Below are 26,732 nucleotides of genomic sequence, written 5' to 3'. Positions count from 1 at the left end.
ATCCGTGATAAGATTATAATCCATGGGAAGCCTCATATACCTCGAGTAACGCTTAGCTCACATGAAGCACCGGGTATTGCCTGGCCCAGAAGTTACGCTGACAGCCCTCCCACGGCCCTCGTGCCGTTGCCTGTTTGTGTCTGTGCTGCTGAGACCTGTGAGGCCTTTGGCACAAATCCGGCCCTGGGTCTACCCGGCATCGGTTTTGTTCAACAGCAGCAACGTGGATGCTCAAAAACAAACAAAAAAACATAATTTACCAGACTCGGAAGACCAGAAAAGGTCAGTATGTGAAAAGTTGTCAGTGGGACTGGGTTTTCTTCACATGTACTATAGTACAAGCTACCAGAGCCTGCTGGAAGTACTACGGGGCAGCCTCTGGGTACGCTGTGGAGGTGACTAACACCTCACTAACACCTCACGTGTTGTTTGTGCTGTCTGTGCTCAGAGGAAGGCGCCGTGCTCCGTGGGGTGTTTGGGACGGGTGTTTAAGGTTGCTGCGTGCTGTCAGCGGCAGGTTGAAGCACCGTGTGATGCTCAGGGCGGCGGTGAGGTCTGTGACGTGCTGCGTTGAGGCAGCTGGTTCCTCCTGCTCACCTGCATCCTGTTGATATCACGCAGTGGAACCCTAACGTGAAGTTTTACCTCCATGTGCTTCACGTGCACAACTTAGGTTTTTTTGGGAGGAAAAGCCAGCAGAATCATTGTTTTGAATGAGGTGTCCGGGTGTTTCTCCCGAAATAACGGGGCTCTCCGAGCTGCGGGGTCGCTGCGTGTGCTTGGGGCTCAGCCCCTGGACGTTTGCTCAGAGCGGGGTGGGTGGCCCGGGGCGCCTCGTTTACAAGCCCACGCTTCTGAATTTTACCCTGAGGCTCCCGTGAGCTCCCAGCGGGGCTCAGCTCCCACAGCCCCCCCCGCGCTGTTACTTTGGGGGGGCACCTCCCGGGCACGGCGCTGCCTTCGGGCGGCCTCCCCTCGCCATCACCCACCCCGGAGCCCACCTCAGCCCCCCGAGGGCTGGTGTCCGCCCCCCCTCCCCGTGTCCGCCCCTTGTCCGTGGTGCTGCCGGCTGCGGGCGGAGCGGCCCCGCCCGGGGGGCGGCGCGGCGCAGGCCCGGCCCCGGCCCCATCGCAGCCCGCGGCCGGAGCTGAGCGGGCGGCCCGGGAGGGGCGAGATGCGGCCGGGGGGCGCCATGGCTGGGGCGGCGCGGAGCTGCCTCTGCCTCCTCCTCCTCCTCCTCCTCCTGCTGCTGCCGGCAGCGCCCGCGGGGCCGCAGCGAGCGGGTGAGTGCGGGGCGAGCCGCGACCCCCGGGGCGGCGGGGCCGGGCCTGCTCCTGTAGGCGGCCCCCCCGCACCCTCAGCACCGCCGGGCCGGGGCCTGAGGGGGGGGTGAGGAGGGCGCCGGGGGTCGCGGGGAGGCCGCGGGGGTCGCCGAGGAGCGGCCGCTGCCGGCCCCAGCAGCCCGGGGCCCTCCCGGCTGGGGTCCGGCCGCTCGGGGGTGACGGGCCCCGGGTCCTGCGGGAGGTGCTGAGGTGCTGGGGCTGCTGGTAAGGGGTAGTTTTGTGCTCGGGGTATCCCACTGCAGGCAGCTCTCCTGGAGCTGGCAGCCACACTGCTGAGCAGAATCGCTCCCGGGGGGCTCTCGGCGTGTTGCTGAGCCCCCAGTTTCTCGCCTGGCCCCGGGCGTGTTGTCAGCAGGGGCTGGGGGCTGCCAGCCAGGCAAATCCCGGCTCGGACAGGTGGCCGGGGGCTGGTTGTGGAGGCAGGGCGCTGTGTGGGCACCGCGAGGGGCAAAGCTCACGGCACATCCCCATGGGCTGGATGTGTGTGTGTGCAACGGGCCCTCACTGTCCGGAGGGTCAGTGCTTCACCCTGCCCAGGATGAGGGAGGACACACCGGGCACTGGAGCCCCGGGTGGTGTGTGGGCAGCGCGTCCCAGCTCATAACGCCAGCTCTGTCCCGAAAGATCCCAGAGCCCGGCTGTCTCAGCTCGGGGCACGACCACGAGGCCAGAACCTGGCACCTGTGCCCGTTCCTGCAGCCTTTGGGTGGGATGTGGGGGCTCTGGGGGCTCCCCAAGGAATTGGGGTGTGAGGCAGAAGGGGGGTGTTACCGGAACCTGCTAATTGAAAATTCCTGAATGGACGTAATGGCACGGGGATGTGTAGCCCTAGGGGATCTGTGTGTGTTGTAGTTTTTCCCTTCCTGTTTGTGTCTGTGGGAGGTGTCAGCATTTGCCTGGGTAAGTTCATAAAAAAGCAATCTGACACAGCAATAGGCAGGGGTTTTGCCTTCTGCCTCCCATTTCTTCCCCAATTCTTGGTGTAACATACCCATCGGGATGGTCTAGCCGCACTTTATTGGTTTTTAAAGGAATTCTTAAAGTGTCTGAATACTTTGAATTTTCTGAGGAGATGCAATGTTTGCTTAAGATAATGCTTTTGTTCGGCTCACAAGAAACACAGCGCGGCCTCACCCGTATTTCAACAGATCTGGGACAATCATTCAGCAGAGTAAAGAGGTTTTTGTGGTTATTTCCTCTGAGTGAAGAATAAAAAGAGGAAAAACTTCAGCGTAGCTAATGTTGGAGCTTGTAGTGCTTTGTGTGTGGAGAGAGGAAGTTTGAAACACGACTTTGTAGTGTTTGCACGTCTCGAGCATTCTCGTTTCTTAAGATTAAAAAAAAAAAAGTTTATTTGCTCAACTCCACTGAGCTCTGTGATTGAATTCGTCCTGCGTGGTTTCCTTTGGTGACCAAATGTAAAGACAGTGACATCCCTGAAAAGAAGCGTTCCCACGAGCATCCGCCGTGCGAGGAGAGTCGGCCCCTGCAGCTGGAGGAGGTGAGCGGGCACTGCCCTCGGAGCCAGCACCGCCCCGGTGCCTCCCGGGGAGGGGGAATTGTCTCCCACCCTCGGGCAGCGCGGCTTTGCTCAGTTTCTCGCTGTAAAATGAGAGGCCAGGCTGGAGAGGATGTTAGTGGCAATAGCAGAGAAGAAGACCGATGGTCCCTTTGCGGAAGGAGGGTGGCTGCTGTCCTGCAGGCAGATGAGAGCGTGGCTGCAGAAAGGGCAGAGGGAATACCAAGAGTCTAGACAGGAAACCCGTACAGCAGAGGTCGGGGTTTTGGTGGGAGGGAGGTGAGAACATTGCTGGAAATGCTGCTGTAGGAGAGCTCAGTGTCATCATTAACTTCCCACACAGCTAGTAAAATACCAGGAGAAATCACATTAACCATTCTTGTCTAGTTTAGCGTGAAGTATTTGAGGTGAGCAGCAAATCAAGTGCATGACTGTTTCTGTTGCCATGATAGCAGGTCGTGTTTTCCTTCTAAGAAGGCAGTGACACCAGGACACCCGCGTGGTCTGAAAACGTGGAGCAAGAGAGGGAGATATGAAGAGAAGCTCCGGGCAGGATGCCCTGCAGCAGGAAGGCGTTCCCCATGTCTCCAGGTGCTTTGGAGATGGAGCACAACCATGGACGTGTAGGGCACTCTGTGGTCTTTGAGGCATCAGAGGAACCAGAACTGCTGGCTTCCTACAAAATGTTCCTATATTTTTGCAGTAGATTTGTTGGCTTGCTGCTTTGTGTGAAGCTTTAAATATTTTTAAGTGGACGTGGATAATATTTACATAGTGCAAGTGAAGGAGTTTCTTGCTTCCAGTAATTTGCAGAATAAATCTTAACTGCAGCTGTCATCTTAGAGCAAAGGCCAGCTGCACAGAAACGTGCCTTCCCCGGGATGTGATGGGCTGAAGAATTACACAGAAGTAACTGATGGTTGGCTACTGTTCCGGATGGACGTTTTAATCCTGTTCACAGAATTTTCTCCTCAAACAGTTGCTGCTTGGCAAAGTCCTTTATGGTGTTGATAATGGGGTACGGAGAACGCATGTGGAATCTGCAGTGATGCCCCCCCAGTCAGAAGGGATTCGAGCTCCTCAGACAGGGATCAGCAGCGCAGGTAACGCGGGCAGGTGAGAGGAATACCTGGCAGGAAGGTGCAGCTCTGCGAGGACAGCTCTGCGAGGGAGCTGCCAGGCTCAGGGGCAGGGTGGGAGGCAGGAAGGGGGCTGGAGCTCTGTGCTGCTCCTCGCAAACAGCGCTCTGCGTAACCATCAGGTGACGGTGCGGTTGAACTCATCTGTTAATTGCAATCAATTAGAACACCGTGGTTAGCGCAGTCGGCATATCTAATGCGTTAGCAATGTGTGTCTTTTGATTCAGTCTCAGTTGTGTGCGTGCTTGAACTCAGTGCTGTTAACTGATACTCTTGCTTTAATATGGTTATGACCACACCTTTACAGGAAGATGGCTGAGAATTGCCAGGATGGATGCAGGCGCTGGATGAATCCAAAGCAAGTGTCAGCTTTTGCCGTGCTTCTGTGTGAAAGGAAGCGCTTTCCCGTCTCAGTAGGAAACCTTCCGCTCCCACGCAGGGACTCAGTAGGTGGCAGATAGAAGCGTGTGGTTACACCGGCAGTCCTCTGTGGCGTTCGCTGATGGAAAGCTGTACACAAATCTGGGGAGGATCAGAGGAATTGCAGCGTTTTGCTCCTTGTGAAGAAGGATGCTGCCTGTCAGCACTCATGATGCTGAAAGCAGCAGGGGATCCGAAAGGGGTGCTGAGCAGAAACCTGGCCATGCAGCCGTTGCTGGCATTTGGAGCTCTGCAGTGCCCGGAGGTGCTGCAGGTGGGATGGCTTTGGAGGTTGCTTCCCCAAGGCCTGACCTCCTTTTTCTCCTCCTCCTCCTCTTCTTCCTCCTCCTCGGTGCAGGAGGGGGCTTGTGGGTTCCTCGTCCCGGCTGCCCACAGTCTGAGCTGGTCACCTGCTGAGTGAGCTGGGCGTTGGGGAATGAGTTCTGCGGTGCAATAAGCTGCAGTCTGAACTTCCCCGAGTTTTCTTTTTTTATCATTCCGTGGAAGAGGACGCCTTTGGGCTCACCTGAAGGGCTGGGCAGGAGGTACTGTAACAGCTGGGCCGTGCCTCTGTAGCACAGCCAGCGCTCTGCAGGCACGGCGAGGTGCGGGGAGGCAGGGCATGCAGCTTGGCCTCCGGGCATCGATCTTACCTGTCGGGGAATAAACGCCCCGCCAGCTTCCCTCGGTGTCTGAAAAGCCACAACAGCTCGGATTTATTTCACTGGTTTTCAAGCTCCCACATGTGAGTAGCATGCACGGCGTTCTTACTGCGGGTTCAGGGCGGGGAAGGTGATTCATGTCTTCCTGATAATTACGGCAGTCCTTAATGAGACAAGATAAACATAGAGGATGCTTTTCCCTGCTTGGAAATAACTTCAGCTGGTGCTGCGCCCAGGCCTGAGCGATAAGAAGTACCGCGGTGGTGAGCAGTAGCTGTCAAGATTTGGGCTCCTCTCTAAGAAGAAGCCAGTCGGGTCCCACAGCAGCGAGCCTTGAGGGCAGGAGGAGGATTTAGGGGCAGGGCTCTCTTTGCATGCTTTAATTGCTGAGCCGTTGTGTTTGCCCCTTGTATCTGGTTACTGAATAACCAGTCAGATGCTCCTCTTGAGGCTTGCTAATGAGTGAAATCTTACATGGGCAGCCAGCATGGAAGTGATTCCGTATGAAGTTGGGGTAAAGGCGATGGAGATAACTGCTAGAATGGGGGCTTTTGTTCTGGGAGGCCCCGCTGCTGGAGCCTGTGCTTTCAGACAGAGCAGGGAGGTTTTGTCCTAATGAGAATCCCACAAAGCAAACTTCTGTCTGTCCTGTAACGAAGTGGGCTCGTCAACCTAATCTGTACTACAGCATGGGAAGAAAAAGGGTGTTTTTGCCAGCAGAGGAAGGAGAACTGAGAGTTAAAGGGAAAAGGATTTGCACTGAGTTCCAGCTTCTAATGTGAGCCTTGCTGTGCCCCTTCCATCCGCTGAGATGAGAAGCAAGGAGCTGCCTTCCTCCTCCTGTGCTTGAGCTTGTTCTAGCAGGAGGAGACAAACACACCTCCCTCTGATACAGCCAACCAGGGGAAGGGGAAGGCATTGCACCTGAAATCAACCCCCAGGCTGGCAGTGGGGAAGTGAGGAAAGGAAAGCAGAGGTGTCGGAAATCCCTGAGACCTGAGGGCGATGCTCCTTTGCCACCACTTCTCTGCGACGCAGCCTCCCGGGCTTGCCCTCCTCCCAGAAGTTCCTCCCCGAGTTTCCTCCCCGAGCTATGTGTGCTGATTCACGTCTCTGTTTGGCGTCCAAGCTGCTTTTGGGGAGGCGTGCGGCTTTTTGAGCACTGCGGGGACCAGCGGGGCCCTGGTGTTTCTGTAGGCTGCGTCCCGAGAGACGCCCCAAAAGTCTCACAGTGTCTTGTCCCCCCTTCAGCAACCACCGTGGCGAAGCAGCGACGTGTGAGAGCCTGGGACAGGATGTGAACAGAACCGGGTGGCTGGAAGTGACAGAGGGAGAGAGGTGACTCGCCAGAGCGCACTGCGGTGGCTCATCTTGGGGAAGGAAGCAGCCCTTCCCTCTGCTGTTCTCGGGCGAAGGAAGCGTTGCCACTGTACTTTCTGTAGCCTCTGAACTACAGTTCAAGAGCTATTTTCAGGAAGTGTCCCTGATTATGTTTTCCCACACTTCTCCAATAATCACAGAAACGAACCAAAGTTCTGCTGCCATGTGCGCGCTGTGCTGCTGCCTGGTGGGAGGCAGCGTGGCTCTGCCCGTGCTTATGTGACAGAACTGCAGTGTTACAAACAGCAGGCAGTAATGAATACGGCTGTGTTCCCCAAGCAGGTGTGTGCTTGCGCTGCAGCCTATGAGAAACTGGAAGCCATCAAACTGCTTTTGCTTCCTCACTGGGATCCTGCTGGGAAGAGCACGGAGATGATGGGCGTAGCGTTCCCGCTGCGCTGGCGGTGTCGGTGCAAGGCCTGGCTATTGCAAAGTGCACTCTTGGTGTCAGACATAAAAGCATTTGTGGGCTCCTAAGGGATCTCCAGCTAATTTTGCTGACTGTGATAAATCAGAATCGGTCTGTCCTGCTGTAAATTCTGCTTTTCAGCTGCTGCTTTGCATGCTGCTTTTGTGCAAAGCTCCACTGAAGAGGGGTGCATCCTTCACAAAACTGAAATCAGCCCAATCTGTGCCTCAGGCTGAGAGGTGCTGAGCTTGAGAAGGGAAAAGGTACCAGAAAGGAGGCTGTAGGAGGATGAGGGGCTCACCCCAGAAGCAGGAACACTTCCCTGTCTTCTCTTTAGCCTCCTGCTGGTGCAGTAAGCTCATGGTCGCAGTGAGGAGTGCGGCTGCTCCCTTCCCCTGCGTTTGCCTCGGAAGGCTCACACGGTGCTGTGAGCTGAGCTCACCCATCCGTGGCTGTGAGCTCGCAGGAGGCTGCTCCTCGTCCATGCCTGTGTGTTGGGAAGGTAACTTAGGTGTGCACTTCACTCCTGTCTGCACGTCCATGCGGAGCAGGTGCTGGAAAACCTGGTGGCTCGTGCAGGACGGTGGAGTTTTGGTTGCTCTCTGCTCCATCAGGTGATCTGCCTGTTGCATATGCAAATTGTTCATACAGTAATCTGCAAAAGGCTTTTTTTTTTTTTTTTTGCATGTATTTGTTTCGCCCCGCTTGTTTTTATAAGGTGCTTAAGTGCTCTCTAAGAACATAATGAGCAGTCCTGGCGTTCTGTCAGCAGCTCGGCAGTGGCGTGCAGGGCTGAGGGCGTGACGCTGAGCTCTGCTGGCCTCCAGCACGGCGTTGGAAGCCCAGGATCTGCTGGAGCCCCTGGGAGCTGAGCTGGAGAGGCTCTGGAGCCCAGCTGGTGTGTTTCTGCAGCTCAGGAGACCTGGATTTGACACTGCCTTTCTTTCTGTCCTTGAGCGAGTTATCTCTGTGCTGACCTCCTTGATGTGCTCTGATTTCTGCTAATGGAATGTGAGATAGACACCTGTAAGGGAGTAACTGAATCGTGAAGATTCGGGAGAAACTGAACCGTGCTCTGAGCCACGCTCTGCGCTGTCCTGTGTGCGTCGGGCCTGGGACTTTGTGTGTTTGGGTGTGGAGCTCCAGGACTGTGCTGCACAAAGGCTCTGGTGGGGTCTGCCCGGTGCTGTGCACCTGCACAGAGCTCCGGGGGTCTGCCTGCCTCCTCCCTGCCCAAGGGAAAGAGCTTTTCTTCCTGCTGCCTCATCCTTCCGACTGCTTTGTTTCCTTACGTGGACTAATCTGCTGGCCTTTCTCTCTTGCTTTTTAGGTTTCCAGGAAATTTCTGAGTTGTCCTCCTATGAAGTTATAATCCCGCAGAGGTTAGGAAGAGAACGGCGAGAGGCCTCCAATGTCTCCTCGGTGCAGGTACGGGGCAGTATTGACCCAGCTGGGGGCTGGGGTAGACACCTCCAGGGGTGCTTTCCAGCCTGTATTGTCCTGCTGTAATCGCATAACTAAAGACTGCACGCCTCAAGGTATTGGGATTAGACCAAATGTTTTTAGTCATGGATTTTATAAGCCTTGGCAGAGTTTAATAATCACAAAAATGCCTTGCAGTTTATTGCTGTCGATGACTAGTACTCTTGCTGTGATATTTAATGTAGTGATCAGGCGATTCAGCTTCCCCTTAACATGTAAGGACCCTCGTTGCTGTGCATGGCACTTGGCTGACGCCGGGCTGTGGAGGTACTGGCACACTGAATGCTCAGTGGTAAAACAGTGCTGTCCTCTTCCAGCTGTAACTAAGAGTTTTTTCTGTGAAAGTCTTGTTATAAACAAGGAATGTGAAAACCACAAAGCTATTTCGAAACAGCTTTCTTCATGTGACTTTTTCCCAGCTACGCAGGAAAAGATGCCAGGTTCTGGAGGTAGGGACGGTTAGAAAATAGGTTTCAGGCTCACACACCCTGCTTATTTCTGCTCCGGTGCAACCAGCAAGATTTAACAAAGTGCGGTGTCTGTCTGGCAGTTTGCTTGTGTGGATATGCCATGTAGAATCAGCGTGGTTTGTGTTGGAAGGAACCTTTAAAGATCATCTGGTTCAACCCCCTGCCTTGGGTGAGAACATGTGTGGACACAGCAGCCATCAATTCTTTTGGATCTCTGGAAACCAGAGCAAACTCAGATGGCTGAGGCCAGCTTCTCATCGCAGTTTTGTCAGCACAGTGAGGTCGGTCAGGAGCACAACAAACACCCGGCCCCCTGCCCAGCATCGTGGTACCAGGCAGCAGCACCACAAGAGGAGCAGCCGAGGTCAGCAGAGCTCCACATCCTTCAAGGAAGCAGTTTGAATTCTGTTGAATCTCCCGTAGGGACTTTGCTGCTAAGGCTGTGTCTGTGAAGGCTAACGGGACAGACCGCTCCTGAGCTGTGGAAGGTGTCAGTAGTGATCTGAATGCTTGCGCCCATAGTAGTAGCTTGCAGAGGCTGTTTCTGCCAAACTTTTGGTGCTGTTGAAGAACATTTTGTTCATTAACATAACTAAAATGCAACTTTTTCTTTTTTACGTTCAGGACAAGGTGTCGTACGCTATTGAGATAGAGGGAAAAGAATACACAATTCATCTAGAAAAGAACAAGTAAGTGGTTAATTTCTCAATTATTAAATTCCAACTGTTGCTAGTTTTGATTCCTGAGGTTCCTGATGAGAAGGGCAGTTACAAACTAACTCTGAGAAATCTGCAGAGAAAGGCAGTGAAAGTGGGCTGAGCCACATTGTCCTGGCTATCAGCCAGCAATGTTGTTGAGCTCCTGCGACACTGGTGATCCTCTTGCAGTGAAGGAAGTAGTAGTTTGCTCAAAGGGGATCTGGGGAATCATTGAAATAACTCTCCATTCACATCTAAAAATAAACAAACTGAGTTACATTTCAAGTAAATATTTCTGCTTTCCTTTGGGTTTTGTTTATTGTTTCAGGTTTTTTTCCCTGTCTCAGTAACACAAGACTACTAACAAGTGAGGAAGCGAACTTCATCTCCCAGCTTTTAGGATCTGTAACTTACAGAGAATGTAGATGTTGTCTGCCTTGCTTTTAATTTTTAAAGGGCTACTTGAGCAACAGCAGGTTACCATACATCAGGCTGTTCCCCTTGTAAAACTGCCTTCATAATAGAAGAGACATAACTGTCTCAACAGAAGGCCACAGAGATCTGTCTGCCATTTGCCAAACTCCTGACCCTCAGGAACGTGGGAATTCACCTACACTTGCACCTCTAGATTTACGAGTACGGGTCAGCTGTCTAAATCACAGGAGACTTTCCCAATACACTTTCTTCCAAAACTGGGGATGTCATAATCAGCCACCTGAGTGCTGTGCTTTTTTTTTCTGTGTGAAAGCTGGTGAGCTGTTAGCACCATCTAAAGACTTTTGATGCTTGTTCTGCTTACCCAGGGTGAGGTGTTTGATTTGTTTTCATTAACGGTTCCACCATTGTGATATCTTGGATTTTGCTGCAGAAGTGCACAATTTTTTAGTTACTTTTTTTCCCTTTTGAATGATACATTTAATTATAATTTACATACATGTAACACTTAATTAGGATCATCTTGCTACCTACTATAGCATTATGATTATGTCATGATTTTCCTCTTTCCTCTCTTCTACTCTCTTTCCTTGCAGAGATCTGCTGCCCAAAGATTTCACAGTTTATACATATAGTAAGGAGGGGAAGTTGCAATCTGAAAATCCAGATGTCCAGGTAGGACTTCTTCCTTTTTATACCTTTCCTGAAGGTGTCTTGAACATTGAGCATCAAGACCTGCAGCAGAACTGGGGGTTACCTGAGGCCTAGGGAAAGCTTTTCCTTTTGCACACAGTGATCTTCCACATGGGTCAGCTGCTGACCCATCTTTTTGGTTTTACGAGGCGCTGTGTTAGTGACTCTCAAGAAGCTCCAAGGGCTGACAGCCCAGCCATCAGTCCAGACGTTTGGGAGCTACTGGAAGAGGCGGAGGACCTCTGAGAGGGACATTATATGCATTGTGTTGGAGTTATTTCACTGAAAATGTTTGCAGCCCTCTTCAGTACGAGCAGACTGCCTGCTAGGTTGCCTTTGAAAATTTAATTACTTCTGTAGAACAAGAATAAATAGAAAGTAGCAGCTTTTGCAATACAAAAAGCATGAAAGCGTTTCTAATGGCTTCACTCCTCTTACATACCGGCATTGTTCCTTTGAAAGGGAAGTGTTAGTCATATATGATTCATGGGATCTTGTTTTTGAAAATAGAGCACCTGAACTGACTATTTACTTCCTATAAAAAAATGATTGAGAGGAAAAATGTTTTTTCTGCACAAGGTTAACGAAGTTACGGTGACCCTGAAGGATTATTGCACGCCTCAGCATTCAGTGCTGAAAGAACAGGCGATGTAACCTGCCTGACCCCTATAGTAACATTCAAAAATGCACTTGTCAGAGAAAACTGAATGCATTTGCCATGTATTACCCTATTTTCAAATTTCCAGAATGTCTAATACAGAGGATAAAATGGAGCTATTGTGTCTGCTCAGGGCTGATGGGGGATGTTCTGTGCTTTTGGGAAGTTTAGGCAGCACAGTGCCTTGGCGAGGATAGCAGGTGTTGGCCCTTTTCTTGCTAGAGGGAGGCTACATGCAGGCCAAACCTTCTCCAAAACTGTTTTTTTCAAAGTCTGAATGATGATTTGGCCCAAATCAGTAGGGAGGGGCTAGCCTCAAAATATTTGAGGCAGGGCGGAGGACAGAACTGCAGAGAAGGATGGCTCAGTGTCAAAGCTAAGAAATCCAGTCGCTGGATAATGCCTCTGAGCCCTGCCTGTCAGGATTGCTGCACGTTAACAGTGTCAGCTCGGAGTCTGGCTTCAGGTAGAAGGACTGAGTGGGATTTTAAACTCAGATCTAATGAACTACTGGCTGTATCGAGTTGTGAAGAGCACTTTCTTCACAGAATAGGACTCAGACTGGGTCCCTACCTCCCTATACATTTGACAGCTTGATTAGCTTCTCTAATAGAAGTCCTTGTGACACCAAGGCATGGGAGGAAGTTTAGGTACATGCTGGAGAAGGAAATGCTGTTACGTTGTGGTAGTGCCAGAGGCAAGTTAGAGGCTGTGGACTATAGGTACTTTAAACATTATGTTGTCAACTTGCAGTTACTGCGGGTCAGTGGCAGGCATGGCAATTTATGTGCTCAGGGGTCGCCCTGGGTGTGCAGAAATGCATGGAATATGCCTGTAATATGCCGTTGTTTTCCCACACAGGATCACTGCCATTACCAGGGATACGTGGAGGGGATCCTGGATTCTGTTGTTGCTGTCAGCACTTGCTCGGGGCTCAGGTAGCAGAACTCATCTTTTGTGCTGCAGTTGTCACGTGAGGCTCACGGTTCATTGAACCTGAAACACAAATTCTTTCTCTGTTTTTAACTACTGTTCAGCCAGATGGGAATTCATGGACTGGGGCTGAGCTGCAATAGCGTGTATTTTATGTAGTCTGTCTGCAGTATCGTTTGTTCAGGTGGAGTTAACAGATATTTCCACTAGCTTTAAATATAAGCTAATGCAATTCAGTATCAGTACAGAAAGCCATTTGTTTACACAATTTTTGCCGTATTTGATTTGATGGTCATTATGAAGAATTATACTCAGTGCAAAAGTGTAAAGTGGAATACCATTCTGCAAATTTTTTAGAATTGCACTTTAGCTTATGCACTTCGAATGTGATTGAAAATTCTTTTTGTGTTAATTTCCATACCTTTTGTGCTAATTTCCATACCTTTTGGGACTTCATTTTGATGCAGCAGTGTGCCAGACACAAAAGCAGTGATAATAATGGAGCTACATTTTTTCTGCATGTGATTTAATTTCTCAGGCATTGCAGACTGATGGAAACGTTTAATTTGCTGTATTTGTGAGGGCTATGTTCAGCCTTTAAGTGAAGCATACTGTTTTGCAAGGACAAAGAGGACAGAGATACAGTTATTCCTTCAGTTATCAAAGAACAACTGTTTCTTTTTCTTTAACTGTAAAAATCTGCGTAGTTATTCTGTATTTAATGAAAAAACTTCTTGAACATCACCATATTTTAGGGGGTTGGTGACCATAGAGAACACCACCTATGGGATTGAGCCCATGGATTCGTCCTCTGGCTCCAAACACATTTTATACCCATTGGATAATGTGAAGAAAGAACCCACAACATGTGGAGTAACCACCGAAGGCCATGAAAGGGAACATGCAGGGGAAAATCACCATCCCAGTATGACTCAGCTGCTGCGAGTAAGTGCACCACTGTTTTCTCCATAGTCCCCTATAATGGATTTTGTGAATGTTCAGCTAAGAATATGGAAGCAGCTTACTGGATTTCCTGGGGTTTAGCACATACCTAAAGGTTTCTGATCCAGAGGGTTTTCTACTCTGCTGGAAAATGCAGTTGTTGCAACAAAGCAGTTGCAATTTTCTTCTGCGTCTGCACAGAGCAGTGAGAGTTCAGTGGCTGGCTAGATTATTCATTGACAGAGCTTTCAGGGGCTTTTAAAGGCAGGAACAGTACCATTATTGGAGAGGCTCATTATCAAAGTATTGCATCATAAGCCGGCAGAATATTGTGTTTAGTCCATTCTCCTAACCATCAGTTAGGTGTGAATGTCCCCTTTGCTGTTTAAAGACTGGCTATATGGGAACACAGATGCTCAATTTTAGTGTAAAACGCTGTAGAGAAATTGTCATTGCTTTGGATTGCACTTCTTGCTTTTGGCTAGTTTTCAACTTGGCGGAGTGACTCTTAAACCACTAGTTGTGCCAAGTGAGATATGACAATATAATATTTCTTGTTGTTACTTATTCTGAGTTAATAAACTTGAAATTATCCAAAACCTTTTTCCCCAGAGAAAAAGAGCCGTCCTACATCAAACAAGATACGTGGAGCTATTCATAGTTGTGGATAAAGAAAAGGTAGGGATTGTGTTTTGCTTTCTATTCCTTCTCCCAGGGAGATGACTTGAAAAGCCCCCAGTCTCTGTTATTCCCAAATGGGCTGTTGAAAGACAATGACACTTTAGACAAGGTTATGCAAAAATGTTAACCTATAACTGAATAAATATGTCCTCTGTGATACTCCTCAAGAAAACAGTAAACTGTCAGACATGGAGAGTTTCTATCTGCAAAGGAATTAATGGAAGGAAAACACACGGCAAAAATTGCCTTTCCTGTTCTCTCTTGGATATTGAAAAGCTCAGTAACAGCAATGAAAATGCTGTTTTCTTGATAAGCAGGGGTTCAACTTTGTATCTTTTAAGCAGGAGATTGGGAGCCTGGCAGGGATTATTTTTGTTATTAGTCTTAAAATGTTTTATTTGTTTTTCTGATTTTTTTTTTCTTCTTTTCATGACAAAGTTTATTTATCTTGCAGTTTGAAGATTTTGGGAAAAGTGAAACAGAAGTAAGAGAACACATGGTGCAGCTGGCAAACTTCCTTGATAGTGTAAGTTAAGACACGCTGACCTTAAGGAGGAATGACAGCATGTGCAACAGCCTTTCAGCTCTGTTTATGTTTATAAACTTCCACCTTGGAGTTTGTTCTCTTACCACTTTGGAGAGAATGAAATAAAGGTTTTTGTCAAGCTAGGAACTAAACCTGTTCCAATGGGTCATCACTATGAAAGCTTTTTTCCTCCCCTAAATTCATCTGCAGTTATACTTGAGAATGAACTTAGGGAACTGTTATAACCTGTGACACAGTGACAGGACAGGTTATTGCTGTCCTTGTGTATGTAACCTTTAGGTTAGAGAAAAAGCATGTCTTTCAACTTGACTGTTTCAGATGATATTTGTCAGGATTTAAAATACTTTCTATTTGTGTCTGGGATTTCCTTGTAGTATGGCCACTGTGGCATTTAAGCGCTGATTCTTTAGCTAATTAAAATGGAACTTACTGGGAAAATGCATCCTGGTCATTTGAACGGTGTACTAAATCTAAAAAAAGAAGTGGAAAAAGTGTGTGTGGGGAAAAGTAGGTTCTCACAGTTAGATACGTAACACAAAGCCACTTATTCTTATCCAAAGGTCTTCAGAAATATTTGTTCTTATTTTATTTTTTCTTCCCCAGATGTACGTAATGTTGAACATCCGCATTGTACTGGTTGGCCTGGAGATCTGGAAGTACGAAAACATCATCAGTACAGACGGAGGTGCTGGTGATGTGCTGGCAAACTTTGTACAGTGGCGAGAGAAGAATCTTGTTTTGCGACGGAGACATGACAGTGCCCAGTTTGTTCTGTGAGTCGAGGTTCCTTCCCTTTGACTTTTAAGAAGCTTATTCTATTCCTGTCGGCTTAGCTGTGCTCTAGCATCAAAAGTAGTTGTTTTCTGGCAGAGTATCGAATGCAATCTGCTGTGTTTTATGGGAAAACACTCCAAGTCAACTTATGGATTTTAAGGTTTCTGTGGTCCTTGAATGTCCTCCCTGACTGATACATTCCTAAATTTATTTTTTCGTTCCACATCTCCTGCAATGTTATATTTTTGTATTGTGTAAAGCTTGTAATCAGATAATCCTTTGTCAGGATTGTACACTGTTCAGACTTGTAATGTAGGGCTTTTTTGCTTGGAAGTGAGCATTAGCCTGGTGCTGAGCATTGCATCTGCACGGAGTAAAAGCTGTTTCTGCAGTTGGTATCCAGAAACCGGCTGCGCAGTTTGAGCTTTGCCGCGTGACATTAATCTGTCTGTTCCTGTTGCCTGAAGCAAGCACAGATTTTGCAGGACGCGTGCCCCCGTGCACTTCCTGCCCCTGCAGATAGCACAGGACTTAGGAAGCCACTACCCAAAGCACAAGGGAGGGCAGAGGCGAGAGCACTGCTTTGCACGGGGGCAGCTGCCCGATCTGCCCTGGCACAAAGCAGTAGCTCCCCTTCCTGCAGGGCAGCAGGAGCTCAGAGCCTCTTCTCCACTGAGGCAGAGCACCACTGGTCAGGTTATGAGGGCAAGATGGCTGAGAAAAGTACTTTTAAAAATTGTTTTGTATGAAGTAAAACGTGGTTCGTTGCACTTAAGCTTTAAGATCTATGTAGGAAAAAAATAAGATAGTAATGAAAAGGAAGTCAGCAAGGAAAGGAACCTATGTTTGGCAATAGTAGAAAGGCAGTTAATGGCCAATTTAAACACATGATTGTAAGGGTGGAGAACTTAGCTTTTCATGTTTAAAGGAATATGTGGGAGAGGCTGACTCTCTGCAATCTCTTAATTCAATTTAAAAGAAAAAAAATGAACAGAAAGATAAAGCTGAAGTAGTACCTTCATACCCAAAATAAACAGTAGCACTTGTAGCACTGTTCCTCCCATTTGCTAGCATGTGAAAGCTGAAAAGCCAGTGTTTTGTGCCCAGAGGCTACTGAGTGGCTGTATGGATGGGCTGTATTATTAACAGACAGTATTACATTGTCTGTATGATTATATTTCTCCTTTTCTCTCACTGACTGCAGGAAGAAGGGATTTGGTGGCACTGCTGGAATGGCGTATGTTGGAACAGTGTGCTCCAAGAGCCACGCAGGAGGCATTAATGTGGTGAGATGTCTTTAGTAATGCTATGAGTATGAATGAGATAAAATAAATTGCATTCCACAAGTCTTCTGGAAGTACAGAATCTTTACCAACACAGCTGCAGTGGTTTAATGGGGGCTTTCATGGGGTCACAGTTTCTGGCAATGCCATGATGTCTGGGTCACAACTCTTCTGCTGTCTTTTGCATCCTCTGATTAGCCTTCCCTCTCCTCAGCGTGCAGTGCTCATGAGGAAGGGACGGGATTTCTCTGCTGATGTTTTAAGCACCCATGTTGTAGAAGTATGTGGGAGCTGTGAGCATTCATCTCAAATCTGTCCCCTGTTGGTGTCTGCTTGACATCTGCAGCTGTGCCATTCTGTGGAACAGTGCTGGTTGGTTGCCCTCTTATGTGAAATTCCAGAGCATTAGTGAGCTGCATTGACTTTTTGGCACATAAGGAAGCACTGACTTTCTCAATATAAAGCGTCCACTAACTTCCTCTCTTTTGCTCTTGTGCAGTTTGGAAAAATCAGCATACAAATGTTTGCATCCATTATGGCTCATGAACTGGGACATAACCTGGGGATGAACCATGATGACGAAAGAGTCTGTCACTGTGGAGCAAGCAGTTGCATTATGAGCTCTGGGGCATCGTAAGTAACTGAGGAAAGGGGAGGCAATTCCAGGCTGTCAAAACTCCCTGCGTATATGCTTAGTTTTTACAAGTCACAGGAAAGCAAATACGATGCTTGTTCTACAACAAGTACATGAATTGATGTGGTTTAAAGATATGCTCATGTTCTCTGTACAGGGGATCAAGGAACTTCAGCAGCTGCAGTGCGGAAGACTTTGAGAAGCTAACTCTCAACAAAGGTGGAAGCTGCCTCCTCAACGTTCCCAAGCCTGATGAAACCTATAGTGTGCCATACTGTGGGAACAGGCTGGTGGATGTAGGGGAGGAGTGTGACTGTGGTTCGCCAAAGGTTGGTAGCTTGCATGTTTTACAAATGCTGCCTGGGTAGCCTTGCATGCCCCTCACTGGAGAGCAGCCTGTGGCTGGCTGAGGGTGTGATTTCCTGGCATTCACAGAACTTCTGTTTTCAGGAATGTGAAAGTGATCCTTGCTGTGAGCCAGGTACTTGTAGGCTCCGATCTGGTGCTGCATGCGCTTACGGTGACTGCTGTAAAAACTGCCAGGTAAGAGACTGAGGTGTATTGTTTGGAAGTGTTCTTCAGTGGGTTTAGAAAAGGAGCGTAGGCCTAGCCAGGGCATCTGTGAGATGAGCAGCGCACGCTGTGCTGGGAATTGCCCTGCACATTTACAGCCCCCTCAGAGGGCTGCAGATCAATGCCCTTTCTGCGGGGAGCACACTGTGGGTTGGGTGCATCATTCACTGCTGTGAGGTTTATATTTTCTGATAGTTTCTCCTCCCCAAACTCTCTCTTTAGCTCCTTCCTGGAGGAACTGAGTGTCGGGCGAGTAACAATGAGTGTGACCTACCAGAGTACTGCAACGGCACATCCCAGTTCTGCCAGCCAGACTTCACTGTTCAGAACGGTCACCCGTGCCACAACGAGGAAGCCTACTGTTACAATGGTGTTTGCCAGTACTACGATGCACAGTGTCAGGATATCTTCGGCTCAAGTGAGGAAGAGCACAGTATTACAGTTTTTCTAGGAGACGTAGTTAAAAGAAAACACTGAGCTTATTTAAAATGTTTCATTGTTTTCCTGTAACAATGACCAGATGGCTCTGGCAAAGGATTTGTAATAGTGGTATTTATGGCTTTACCTTCACACACTTTTCCTTTGTTGCAATTAATGCTGTGCTGGTGATTCAAGTAGTAGTTTTCTGAGCATTCCTATTGCAGTGAGGCTTCTGGTTTATAGGACTTGAAGAAATAACATCCAGTCAATTATGCCATTTGATAAGTAACTTTTTAAACTTTTTTTTTTTAACTTGGGACCTTGTAGTGCTGACAGTTTCACTCTATCATTTTGATCAAGCTCTTGAGCTATCTGTGTTGCATGGAAAACATTAGGCATAGCAGGGTAATTGGTTTGGGGAATGGAAACATGATGATGGGAGATGTTTCTGTCTCTGTTTAACCTGGTTCCTCTGTCTGGGGGAATGGGCTGTTTTTTTCAGAAGCCAAAGCTGCCCCGAACATTTGTTTTGCTGAAGTGAACTCCAAGGGTGATAGATTTGGCAATTGTGGTTTCCATGGCCATGACTACAAGAAATGTTCCAGCTGGTGAGTTGAGCCTGACACATCAACAAATTCCTAAATGTATCACTGAGATTTATTTGGGTGCCACAGTGTTAACTTGAGGTTTTACAGCAGGCTTGCTGGGGGAGAGAGATGTTATGCCATAATCTAACTTTATCAGCAATGCATGTGTCACTCAGTAACCACAGTGAGGTGGTTTAGGAAAGGTCTGAAAAAGATCTGAAATTTCTGAAGCTGTTAGTAGCACTTAACTAACTCACAGTCCCCACACCTGCATTCTTAAGCTTTGCTAGCTTTGCTGGCTTTTGTTTTAGATTGTCTGGCTTTTAACTCTTGCCCTTAATAGTTGAAATGGATTTGAATATTCAAGCAATTCTTCTGTAGCTGGGTTTTGAAGCTTTTGTGCTTGTGCTGCAATTCCTATGCATGCAGTGTTCTGTTGCCTCAGGGTGTCTTTGTGTCATGCACTCAGACTTGGGGCTATGGCAGGGAGAGTTTGTTCTACATCTGCCATCATTGATTGTTCTTATCCTAAAGTCTTTACATACAGGAAAAAGATTAGGAAATGGTCATGTTTTCTTTAATGTAAAGATCCTGGCAGCTTGCAGAAAGAACGGGTAAATCCATACCCTTCCAGCACTGAAACGAGGCCCAGCTCAATTCTGTTTGGCAGGTTGCCTCAATTTTATTTTCAAGTAGCGTCTTCCAGTAGAAAGAAAAGGTCATATCTGCTTTCAGTTGTCTTCTCAGAATAAATTAGTGTCATCATTACAGTATTTGTATGTTGATGTTGTAGGAATGCCATGTGTGGGAAGCTGCAATGTGAAAATGTGAAAACTATGCCTGTTTTTGGAATTAAGCCTGCCATTATCCAAACTCCCATTAGAGGCACCACGTGCTGGGGTGTAGATTTCCAGCTAGGCTCTGATGTCCCTGATCCAGGAATGGTGAATGAAGGCACCAAATGCGGTGCTGGAAAGGTAATTAACAAGTCAAAAGTGACTACTAGTAATTTGGGTTTTAATGTGAATAAAACTTTGAGCTGCCTTGTTTTATGGGTACATATGGCCACTATTTTTTTTGGGGGGGGGGGAGGGGTTCACATAGTTAATGCAGAACTGAGTAAGTCCATTATGTCCACACACTGCTTAGTATTGCAGTGCATGTCCAGAAAAAAATAAATCTAAAACCCCTCTCATTTGTAGATGAAGCAAAAGAAAACAAATATTTTTAAGAGTCAGAATCCTTCCCCCATCAGTGAGCAGGAAGAACTAGGCTTGCACAAATGCCTCTGAGAAAATTTTCAATTAAAATCAACCTAAACTAAATGTACTTGAGAAGCTTAGCACCAGTAGAGGAATGTGCATTCCGCATCCCCATACTGCACTCTGCTAATCCTTTACAGTCAGACAAAAGCCTTCAAGTGAGAATTCAGACCCCATACTGAGAAACCTTTTGTAGAAGAGATGTTCATGTGGAGTTAAGGTTTAACACACAAAAGTCCGAGACTTGCTTTGCAGTCCATGAGAACAGAGTGCCTTGAAAGCCATGAGCTATCCGAGGTGAAGCAGGCAGCCTGGGGAGCAAGGAGTGGGAAGAAGGGGTGGGTCAGTGAAAAGCCAGCATGCTTCACTTGTGTGCATCTCTTTAACTCCCCTAGATCTGTAGGCATTTCCAGTGTGTGAGTGCCTCTGTCCTGAACTATGACTGCGATGTAGAAAGGCAGTGTCACGGGCATGGGGTAAGTAGTGCAGGAGCCTCTGCTCCTACAAATAATCCACTTAGAATGGCTGCTAAGGCTGTAAGTTTTGATACAACTGGCAGTGTTTCTGTACGAGGCTCTCTGACATATATATACTTGAAAGCTCTTAAGATAATAATTTCTTTGCTGGGCAGGAGTAATTCCCAGTTCCAGGATTGCTAATGTAACTTGAAACTGCATCTCACAAAAAAAGGGCAGTTAGGACAGCTAATCTTTGGAAGCTCGTCCTGAACAATGCTGTGCTTGCTCAATCATGTGAAATCTTGAAGACACGTGGCCTGGCCTGGCCTGGCCAAAGACTATCTAGAATTGACATGGGAATTACTGGTTAAAGTTCTCCAAGATGAGTGATGTGGAAGGGACAGAATAGACAGTCATGGCTACAGCATGCTGCTTTTAAAAATACGGAAACATAAGTTACCAATTTGTTTATACAGAACTTTGCAAAACGAGTATTCAACTGAATATTAAAATGCCTATTGCAGTGAGTTTTCAAAACAATTCGTCTTATTCCAGCAACTCTGTCACGGTGTATGCATAATGCTAACATTTTGCTCTGTATCCTAGGAGGAGAAATTCCTGAGTGCAGTGTTAGTAGTTGTTCGTATAACTTTTTTTTAAATTTCCAAATGGGCTGTAGCAGTTGAAGACACCTTGCTGTCTTTGTGTTCTCACTATTCTCAGCCAGAAGATATTTTCTCTGGGGACATGCAGTAATAGATGGCTTCTTCCTCTGTTTTGGTTTTTATTTATGTGTGTGTGTGTTTTATTTAAATATAGGTGTGCAATAACAACAGGAACTGTCACTGTGAAGCAGGCTGGGCCCCTCCTTACTGTGAGACTAAAGGCTACGGAGGAAGTCTTGACAGTGGACCTCCTTATAACGGCAAGTAGTGCGAAGGCAGCTCTGGAGCTGTGGGCCTGTCTTGCTAGGGGTGATGCTGGGCTGAGTGCAGTGCCTGATTGCTTGGAAGCAGCTAAATTCTGGTGTCTGAAGTGCTGGTGGTTGGCTGTTGACCAGGTTTCATGTGCAGCCAATAGTTTTCATTTGCAAGCAATACCAGTTAGGGTTTTGAGCTCAAGGTGTTGCCCTTCTTTCTTTTGGGATGCTGTAGATCTTCAAAGAAACTGGTCTGTTTTAGCTGACTTCAGCTGATTTCTGCCAACTTGGACCAAAATCAACTTGGACTTCTCTGTACCTGAGCTGGGAAAATTGCTCTTTCTAATCTTAGATTTTATTTTCTGATCATCTTTGTTTCAGAAATTCTCTGGTCACAGGTGGAAAAAACATATGCTTTATGATATGCTGGGCTATAACAGCATATTGCTTTACAAAATTAATTCCTAATTTCTTTCACTCCATCACTGTGAAGATTTTGAGCTCAGCTGAAAGACAGGAGAACAGAGCTTCCTCCCTTTGATCCAATCCTACCTCTGTTTGCTTTACACAAAGAGCTCAGGTTCTTAGCAATCTCTGCATTTTTATATATACCAAATTTCTCCACGACAGGCTGTGGTGCAATTCCCCAGTCTGTTATTGTGCTAACACAGTATCTAGCTTCCCTCAAAAACCTCTACCATCTTATTAAAAATGGTCTTCAAGATCATTCTTGCGGTCTTAATAGTTTCTTAGGTTTTTCTTCCATGAAGAACTTGAGGGTAGTTGGAAAAAAAACAATCCTGCTAAGTGCTGCAATGAGTTGAGGGGTGGTAATGCTATATAATACTTTTTTCCTCTCTGTCCTTTTGTCCCTATCAGACAAAGACACCTCATTGCGGGATGGACTACTGGTATTTTTTTTCCTGGTCCTACCACTCCTTATAGCTGCTGTTCTGGCATTTGCAAGGAGAGACAGGCTGAAGAGATGGTTTAGAAGGTTAATGTCACGCTGTCATTCGTAAGTATATTCTCCTCCTTACCTTCTCTTCTGCCCTTTTGAGGTAGTCCATAGACATTTCCTTACACAAGCCAATACCAACATATGTAGGCATATTCCAGTCCCAAGGTGGTCAAGCAAAGACTGCTGCACCAAATGTCACGTGTAGCTTGCCCTTGGCAATGACACAAAAGATAAAAGTTTTTCTGTTCCCACAACATTTTTTTTTCTTTTTACCATTATGTTTGTTGCTGTGTCTTTGGTGATAGGTTTTATGTTTGTTTGTTTGTTTTTGGTTCCCATGTTTAGTACAGAGGCAAAGCAAAGCTGTCATAATCCTAAACAGAAAAAAAGGTTGTTTCTTAGCTGTGTGGCGAATACTGTCTTCCTGATGTTTGATATTTGCTAAGATACTGTAAATCCATCTAGCAAGTAAGAAGCACTCGGATTCATAGCCTACTTGGTCATTCTAACGCATTTATATGCTCACACAGTTTATATCACTTGGATTTCAGGCCACCTCCTAGAACAGAAACAGAACCAAGAGACTACCAACACAGAGGCTTTTCACATGGCATGCCTTATTCTTCAAGAAGTGTACCCATGGTAGGGATGATCCACTTTCCATTACTTTGTCTCTAACAGATGAGGACAGTTTTTTTTTTTATTATTTTTGCACTAACAGAGACTTCAAAGCTATTTTATTTTTTCATTTCTGTAATCATTTTCTTTCTTTGCTAAGAAGGGAATAGAAGTATTATTTCCTAAAGGCAGTGAAAAAGCTCCTCCGTTCTCCCCTGTTCAAGCACTATGGGTTTCTCTTACGGATTTTTTTTGGCTTGGTGGGCAGTTTACTTGCTCTACTACCCCCTCATCCTTACACTGGAAGCACTCATTCCACCTGGGGAGTGGAGCACTCCTTCCCACCTCCTTGACCTCCCTCCTTTGCAGACCTGTCCTGTCTCTGAGTGCGATAACCAGTCAAAGCAGTGCTGCTAAACAAACCAAACACTTGTCAAGATCAGCCCTTCTATTTTTTCCAGAAAGCAGTACTCTTCAGACTGCTGGTGCTTCTTTCTACTGAGCTTCTTGGAAGGAAAGAGTAACTCTGACATTTCCAGATCTGTTTGCAAGAGGTCTTAAATGTCAACTAAATAATGAAACAAATATTTCAATTTCCTAACTGTAAATCTGTGACTGTTCTTGTAATGTTTCCTGCATAGGATATGGAACCAAATACCTTCCCTGTGCCATCTTACCCAGTTAACCAGCATCCTCAGCAGGCTTACCACCAGTCCTACTACCCGTCTCCACAATACCAGGCACCACAGTCACAGAAGCTGCCAACAAGGTTGGTTTGAGTTATTGCAAATACATCAGCACAATTGGTAGTAGTCATATAGCTTGTCACTGCCTTCATCTGTGTGTTAGGGTATTTCATCATGGGTTATATGCATGCAGAGCAGACCTATTATTGAAGAAAGTTTCTCCTTCATTTCACACTTCAGAACTGAAGCGCTATTACCCGTAACATTCATTTTACACGTTGTCAGAGCTAGATTTTGATTAACAGGTTTCAGAATGCTTTTCTGGGGCTAGATTAGCCCTGCATGCAGGTGAAGAAAGTGCCTCTCAAAGGACATAGTTTAAATGGAAATTAATCAAAAATCTGGCATCTCTCTGATTCATAAATATTATTGCCAAGTACAGGATCATTTCTTAATTAACTTTGAATAGGTTTGCTTTATTTTTCATTTTACTTTTGAATTGTATTTCTAAGATCTTAATGCCCGTGCTGTAAAATATGCTTATCCAGAAAGTACAATGCATCAAGAGAGGGGAGGGAGTATTTTAAAATAGCTTGTGTTGGTGAGAAACTTGTGGGGGTCTTTGAACTGTTTTGGGAAAAATTGTTAATTGAAACTGTGGGAAGAAATACAGGCAGTGGAAAGAAGAGTTTGACCATGAGGAGTTTGAAATGAGCCTTAGCTCTGGGAGCTGGGTGTGCTAGAAGGGGTGTAGCTGGAGAGGGGGGAGTCTCTGCCATCGGCTTGTGCAAAGCAAGAGGAAGAAGGGGCAGCTTTACTGTGTGTGTTTTTAGACGTAGTCATCTGAACTCACAACGGCTTCTCTGTCTCCCTTGTAGGCCACCTCCTCCGCAACAGAAATGTGTACCTCAGGGACCTCTTCCATCACAGCAGAAATGTTTACCTCAGGGACATTATTTTCCTTCTCGACCGGCACCTTTGCCTCCCAAATAGCTTTTGGCTTCTTTGAGGCCTTCACGTGAGCTGACCTGTTCGCTGAAGCAAAGCTGAAATTGCATTTATCCGTCTTGCATCGAGTGGCCCATGATAATCCCAGAAAGCCTTCCTTCTGCAGCCTTGGATAAGGCAAATGAGATATTGAAACATGGAATGTAAAACTTTAAACTAAATACCTCTACCAAAGCTACAAGAACTGAAAACATCAAACCTGTTCTTAGCTCTGTCTGAGCATTGTGGCTTTGTAAACTGCAGCAGGGCTGCCCAGCTGGAAGTGGAGCAGTCTGCAGTTAATTAATCTTTAAAGTACAGCACTTAGGAGTTGCTTTTTGTTTCCCAATTTCTGTGGTGAGCCCTAATAATGAAATTATTTGTTGTCGTCTTTCCAAATGTACAGTGAAGAATTAAAGTAACCCATACTAGTATCAAATCAAGGAAATCTGGCCGATTAATTTAAAACTTATTTTGCACGGACTGGAAACTGCTACCCATTTACACATAAATGGCACAAGCGGAATAAGGTATCAGTGTACTTTATCAGAGGAAGATAAATATATTGTAAACATGTTTATGCATGTATATATGTTTATTGATGTGTAATAATGCACTTAAATTCTTAATTTCATGCTGACTGACACTAAGCTGTACTATATGAACATTAAGTTTAATTTAATGTTTTTAAATTAGTAATTGTGAGTTGCTAAATGAGAATCCTGCACTAACTTCCACTAATACCATGAATGGGCAAGGAAAATAAAGGTACGAAAAGACACGGCCATATTTTGTTTTTAAAAAAACGGAGTGCTCTCAGGTTTTAAACTGGGTCTAGAGACTACAAAGGAGTCTCTGCAGAACACTGAGAAGCAAAAAATGTGTATCTGCTTAGACCACCTGAGCTTCTTCGTGCACTTTAGACAGAAGCCTGTTGACTAATGCGAGTTTGTCACCTAATCTTCAAACCCTTTTAACATCAGTCAGGATGCTTATATAGGCTAACTTGCAGTACCTTGTACTGCCGTCAGTTTCTGCAGCATTGACTAAACCAGGTTTTAATACTGCTTCTGAAAAGGAGTGTTTAGCACTTGGTGCGTGAGCAGAGGAGGTCTGTTAGTTGCGATACAGTTGTGCTGTAAGTAGAAACTGAATGATGGTGGTGACGAAGAGAAGTCCATTGCACAACCTTGCTAAATCTGAAAAAAAACACTGAAAAGTGTGCTTGGCTTTCTCACTTTGTGCTAGCCACTGAGTACAAACGCGCTCTGTAAAGATCCCCCATAATATTGCCAAAAAAATCTTTTCCTTTGTATATACATATATAAATATATATATAGTGTTTGCATTTGCAGTAATAAAATACTTGAACTCTTGTGGTTTCCCATAAACTTAGACTAAGATTTATAACGCTATTAAAATACGTAAAATGTCAGCTAAGGTATCACCAGACTTATCTGTGGGGGTCTTCTGTTTGTTCCAAGATAATCACTTCCTACTTTTTGTTGTATTCTACTCAGTTTGGGCTGTCTGTAAGTACCTAGCTTTGTTTGTAAGGCGATGTCTGGCCGAGCCCCTCGAGGCAGCTCACAGCAGTGGCCAGGATCGCTGGGTGTGTTTGGGAGGAGGGAACCCAAGTCACAGAGTAATCCTGGAAGAAGACGTACTTAACTGAGTTTAAAGCCGTACGTGTGAACTAAAACTATGCTGAAAATGGTGCCTTCTAATAGCTAAGTTTTTATACTTCGGTGTGCATGTTAGCAATACTTGCAGGGCGGAGGTCTAGGGCAACGAACGTGCAGTTTTTAGAAACAGTTCTATGGAAAGGAAATCGCTCATATTTTAAATGTATTAAATACTGAGTATGACTACTGACTTTTTTAAAGTGTACACTCATCCCTGTCACCTGACCAGGTTTGAAGGAGCGGGAAATGTTGTTCATGTCCCATACTCATTTAAAACGTTGCACTGGGAGCAACGTCGCCTGTTTCTGTGCGCCTCCGGGACCGCGCCGCGTGCCAGTTTTGTAGCGTTTGGGTGCAACGAAAGGGCTGTTACCGAAACCCTTTGTAAGAAACGAGCAATAAAGATGCCAGTTTTGTACAAAAGTGCTCTTGTCTGCCCCTGCTTTCCCGGTGCAGGAACGGTCCCCAACGGCC

General features: G+C 46.5%; 1 protein-coding gene across 3 annotated transcripts; it reads left to right on the top strand.

Annotated features, from left to right (window-relative positions):
* The first annotated feature begins 212 nt into the window (after positions 1-212).
* LOC137845176 (disintegrin and metalloproteinase domain-containing protein 9-like) lies at positions 213-26,681 on the top strand. Of its 3 annotated transcripts, none has more exons than XM_068662116.1 (22): positions 213-282; positions 8,203-8,300; positions 9,449-9,513; positions 10,554-10,632; positions 12,170-12,246; positions 12,997-13,186; positions 13,796-13,861; positions 14,319-14,390; positions 15,015-15,184; positions 16,390-16,471; positions 16,968-17,101; positions 17,260-17,431; positions 17,553-17,645; positions 17,898-18,093; positions 18,598-18,703; positions 19,476-19,659; positions 20,340-20,420; positions 21,222-21,327; positions 22,201-22,339; positions 22,834-22,924; positions 23,542-23,669; positions 24,465-26,681. In XM_068662116.1, exons 1-22 carry the CDS (start codon positions 228-230, stop codon positions 24,577-24,579), a joined length of 2,499 nt encoding a protein of 832 aa, XP_068518217.1. In that variant the 5' UTR covers positions 213-227; the 3' UTR covers positions 24,580-26,681. The 3 variants fall into 3 exon arrangements, with proteins under 3 accessions (XP_068518217.1, XP_068518216.1, XP_068518218.1); XM_068662115.1 differs by lacking the exon at positions 213-282 and adding an exon at positions 1,097-1,283; XM_068662117.1 differs by lacking the exon at positions 213-282 and adding an exon at positions 3,896-3,965.
* The last annotated feature ends 51 nt before the right edge of the window (positions 26,682-26,732 follow it).

Source organism: Anas acuta, chromosome 27, assembly GCF_963932015.1.
Source record: "Anas acuta chromosome 27, bAnaAcu1.1, whole genome shotgun sequence".
NCBI classification, from domain to species: domain Eukaryota; kingdom Metazoa; phylum Chordata; class Aves; order Anseriformes; family Anatidae; genus Anas; species Anas acuta.
The sequence above is the reverse complement of the archived record's forward strand: the minus strand, read 5'-3'. Positions and strand labels throughout refer to the sequence as shown.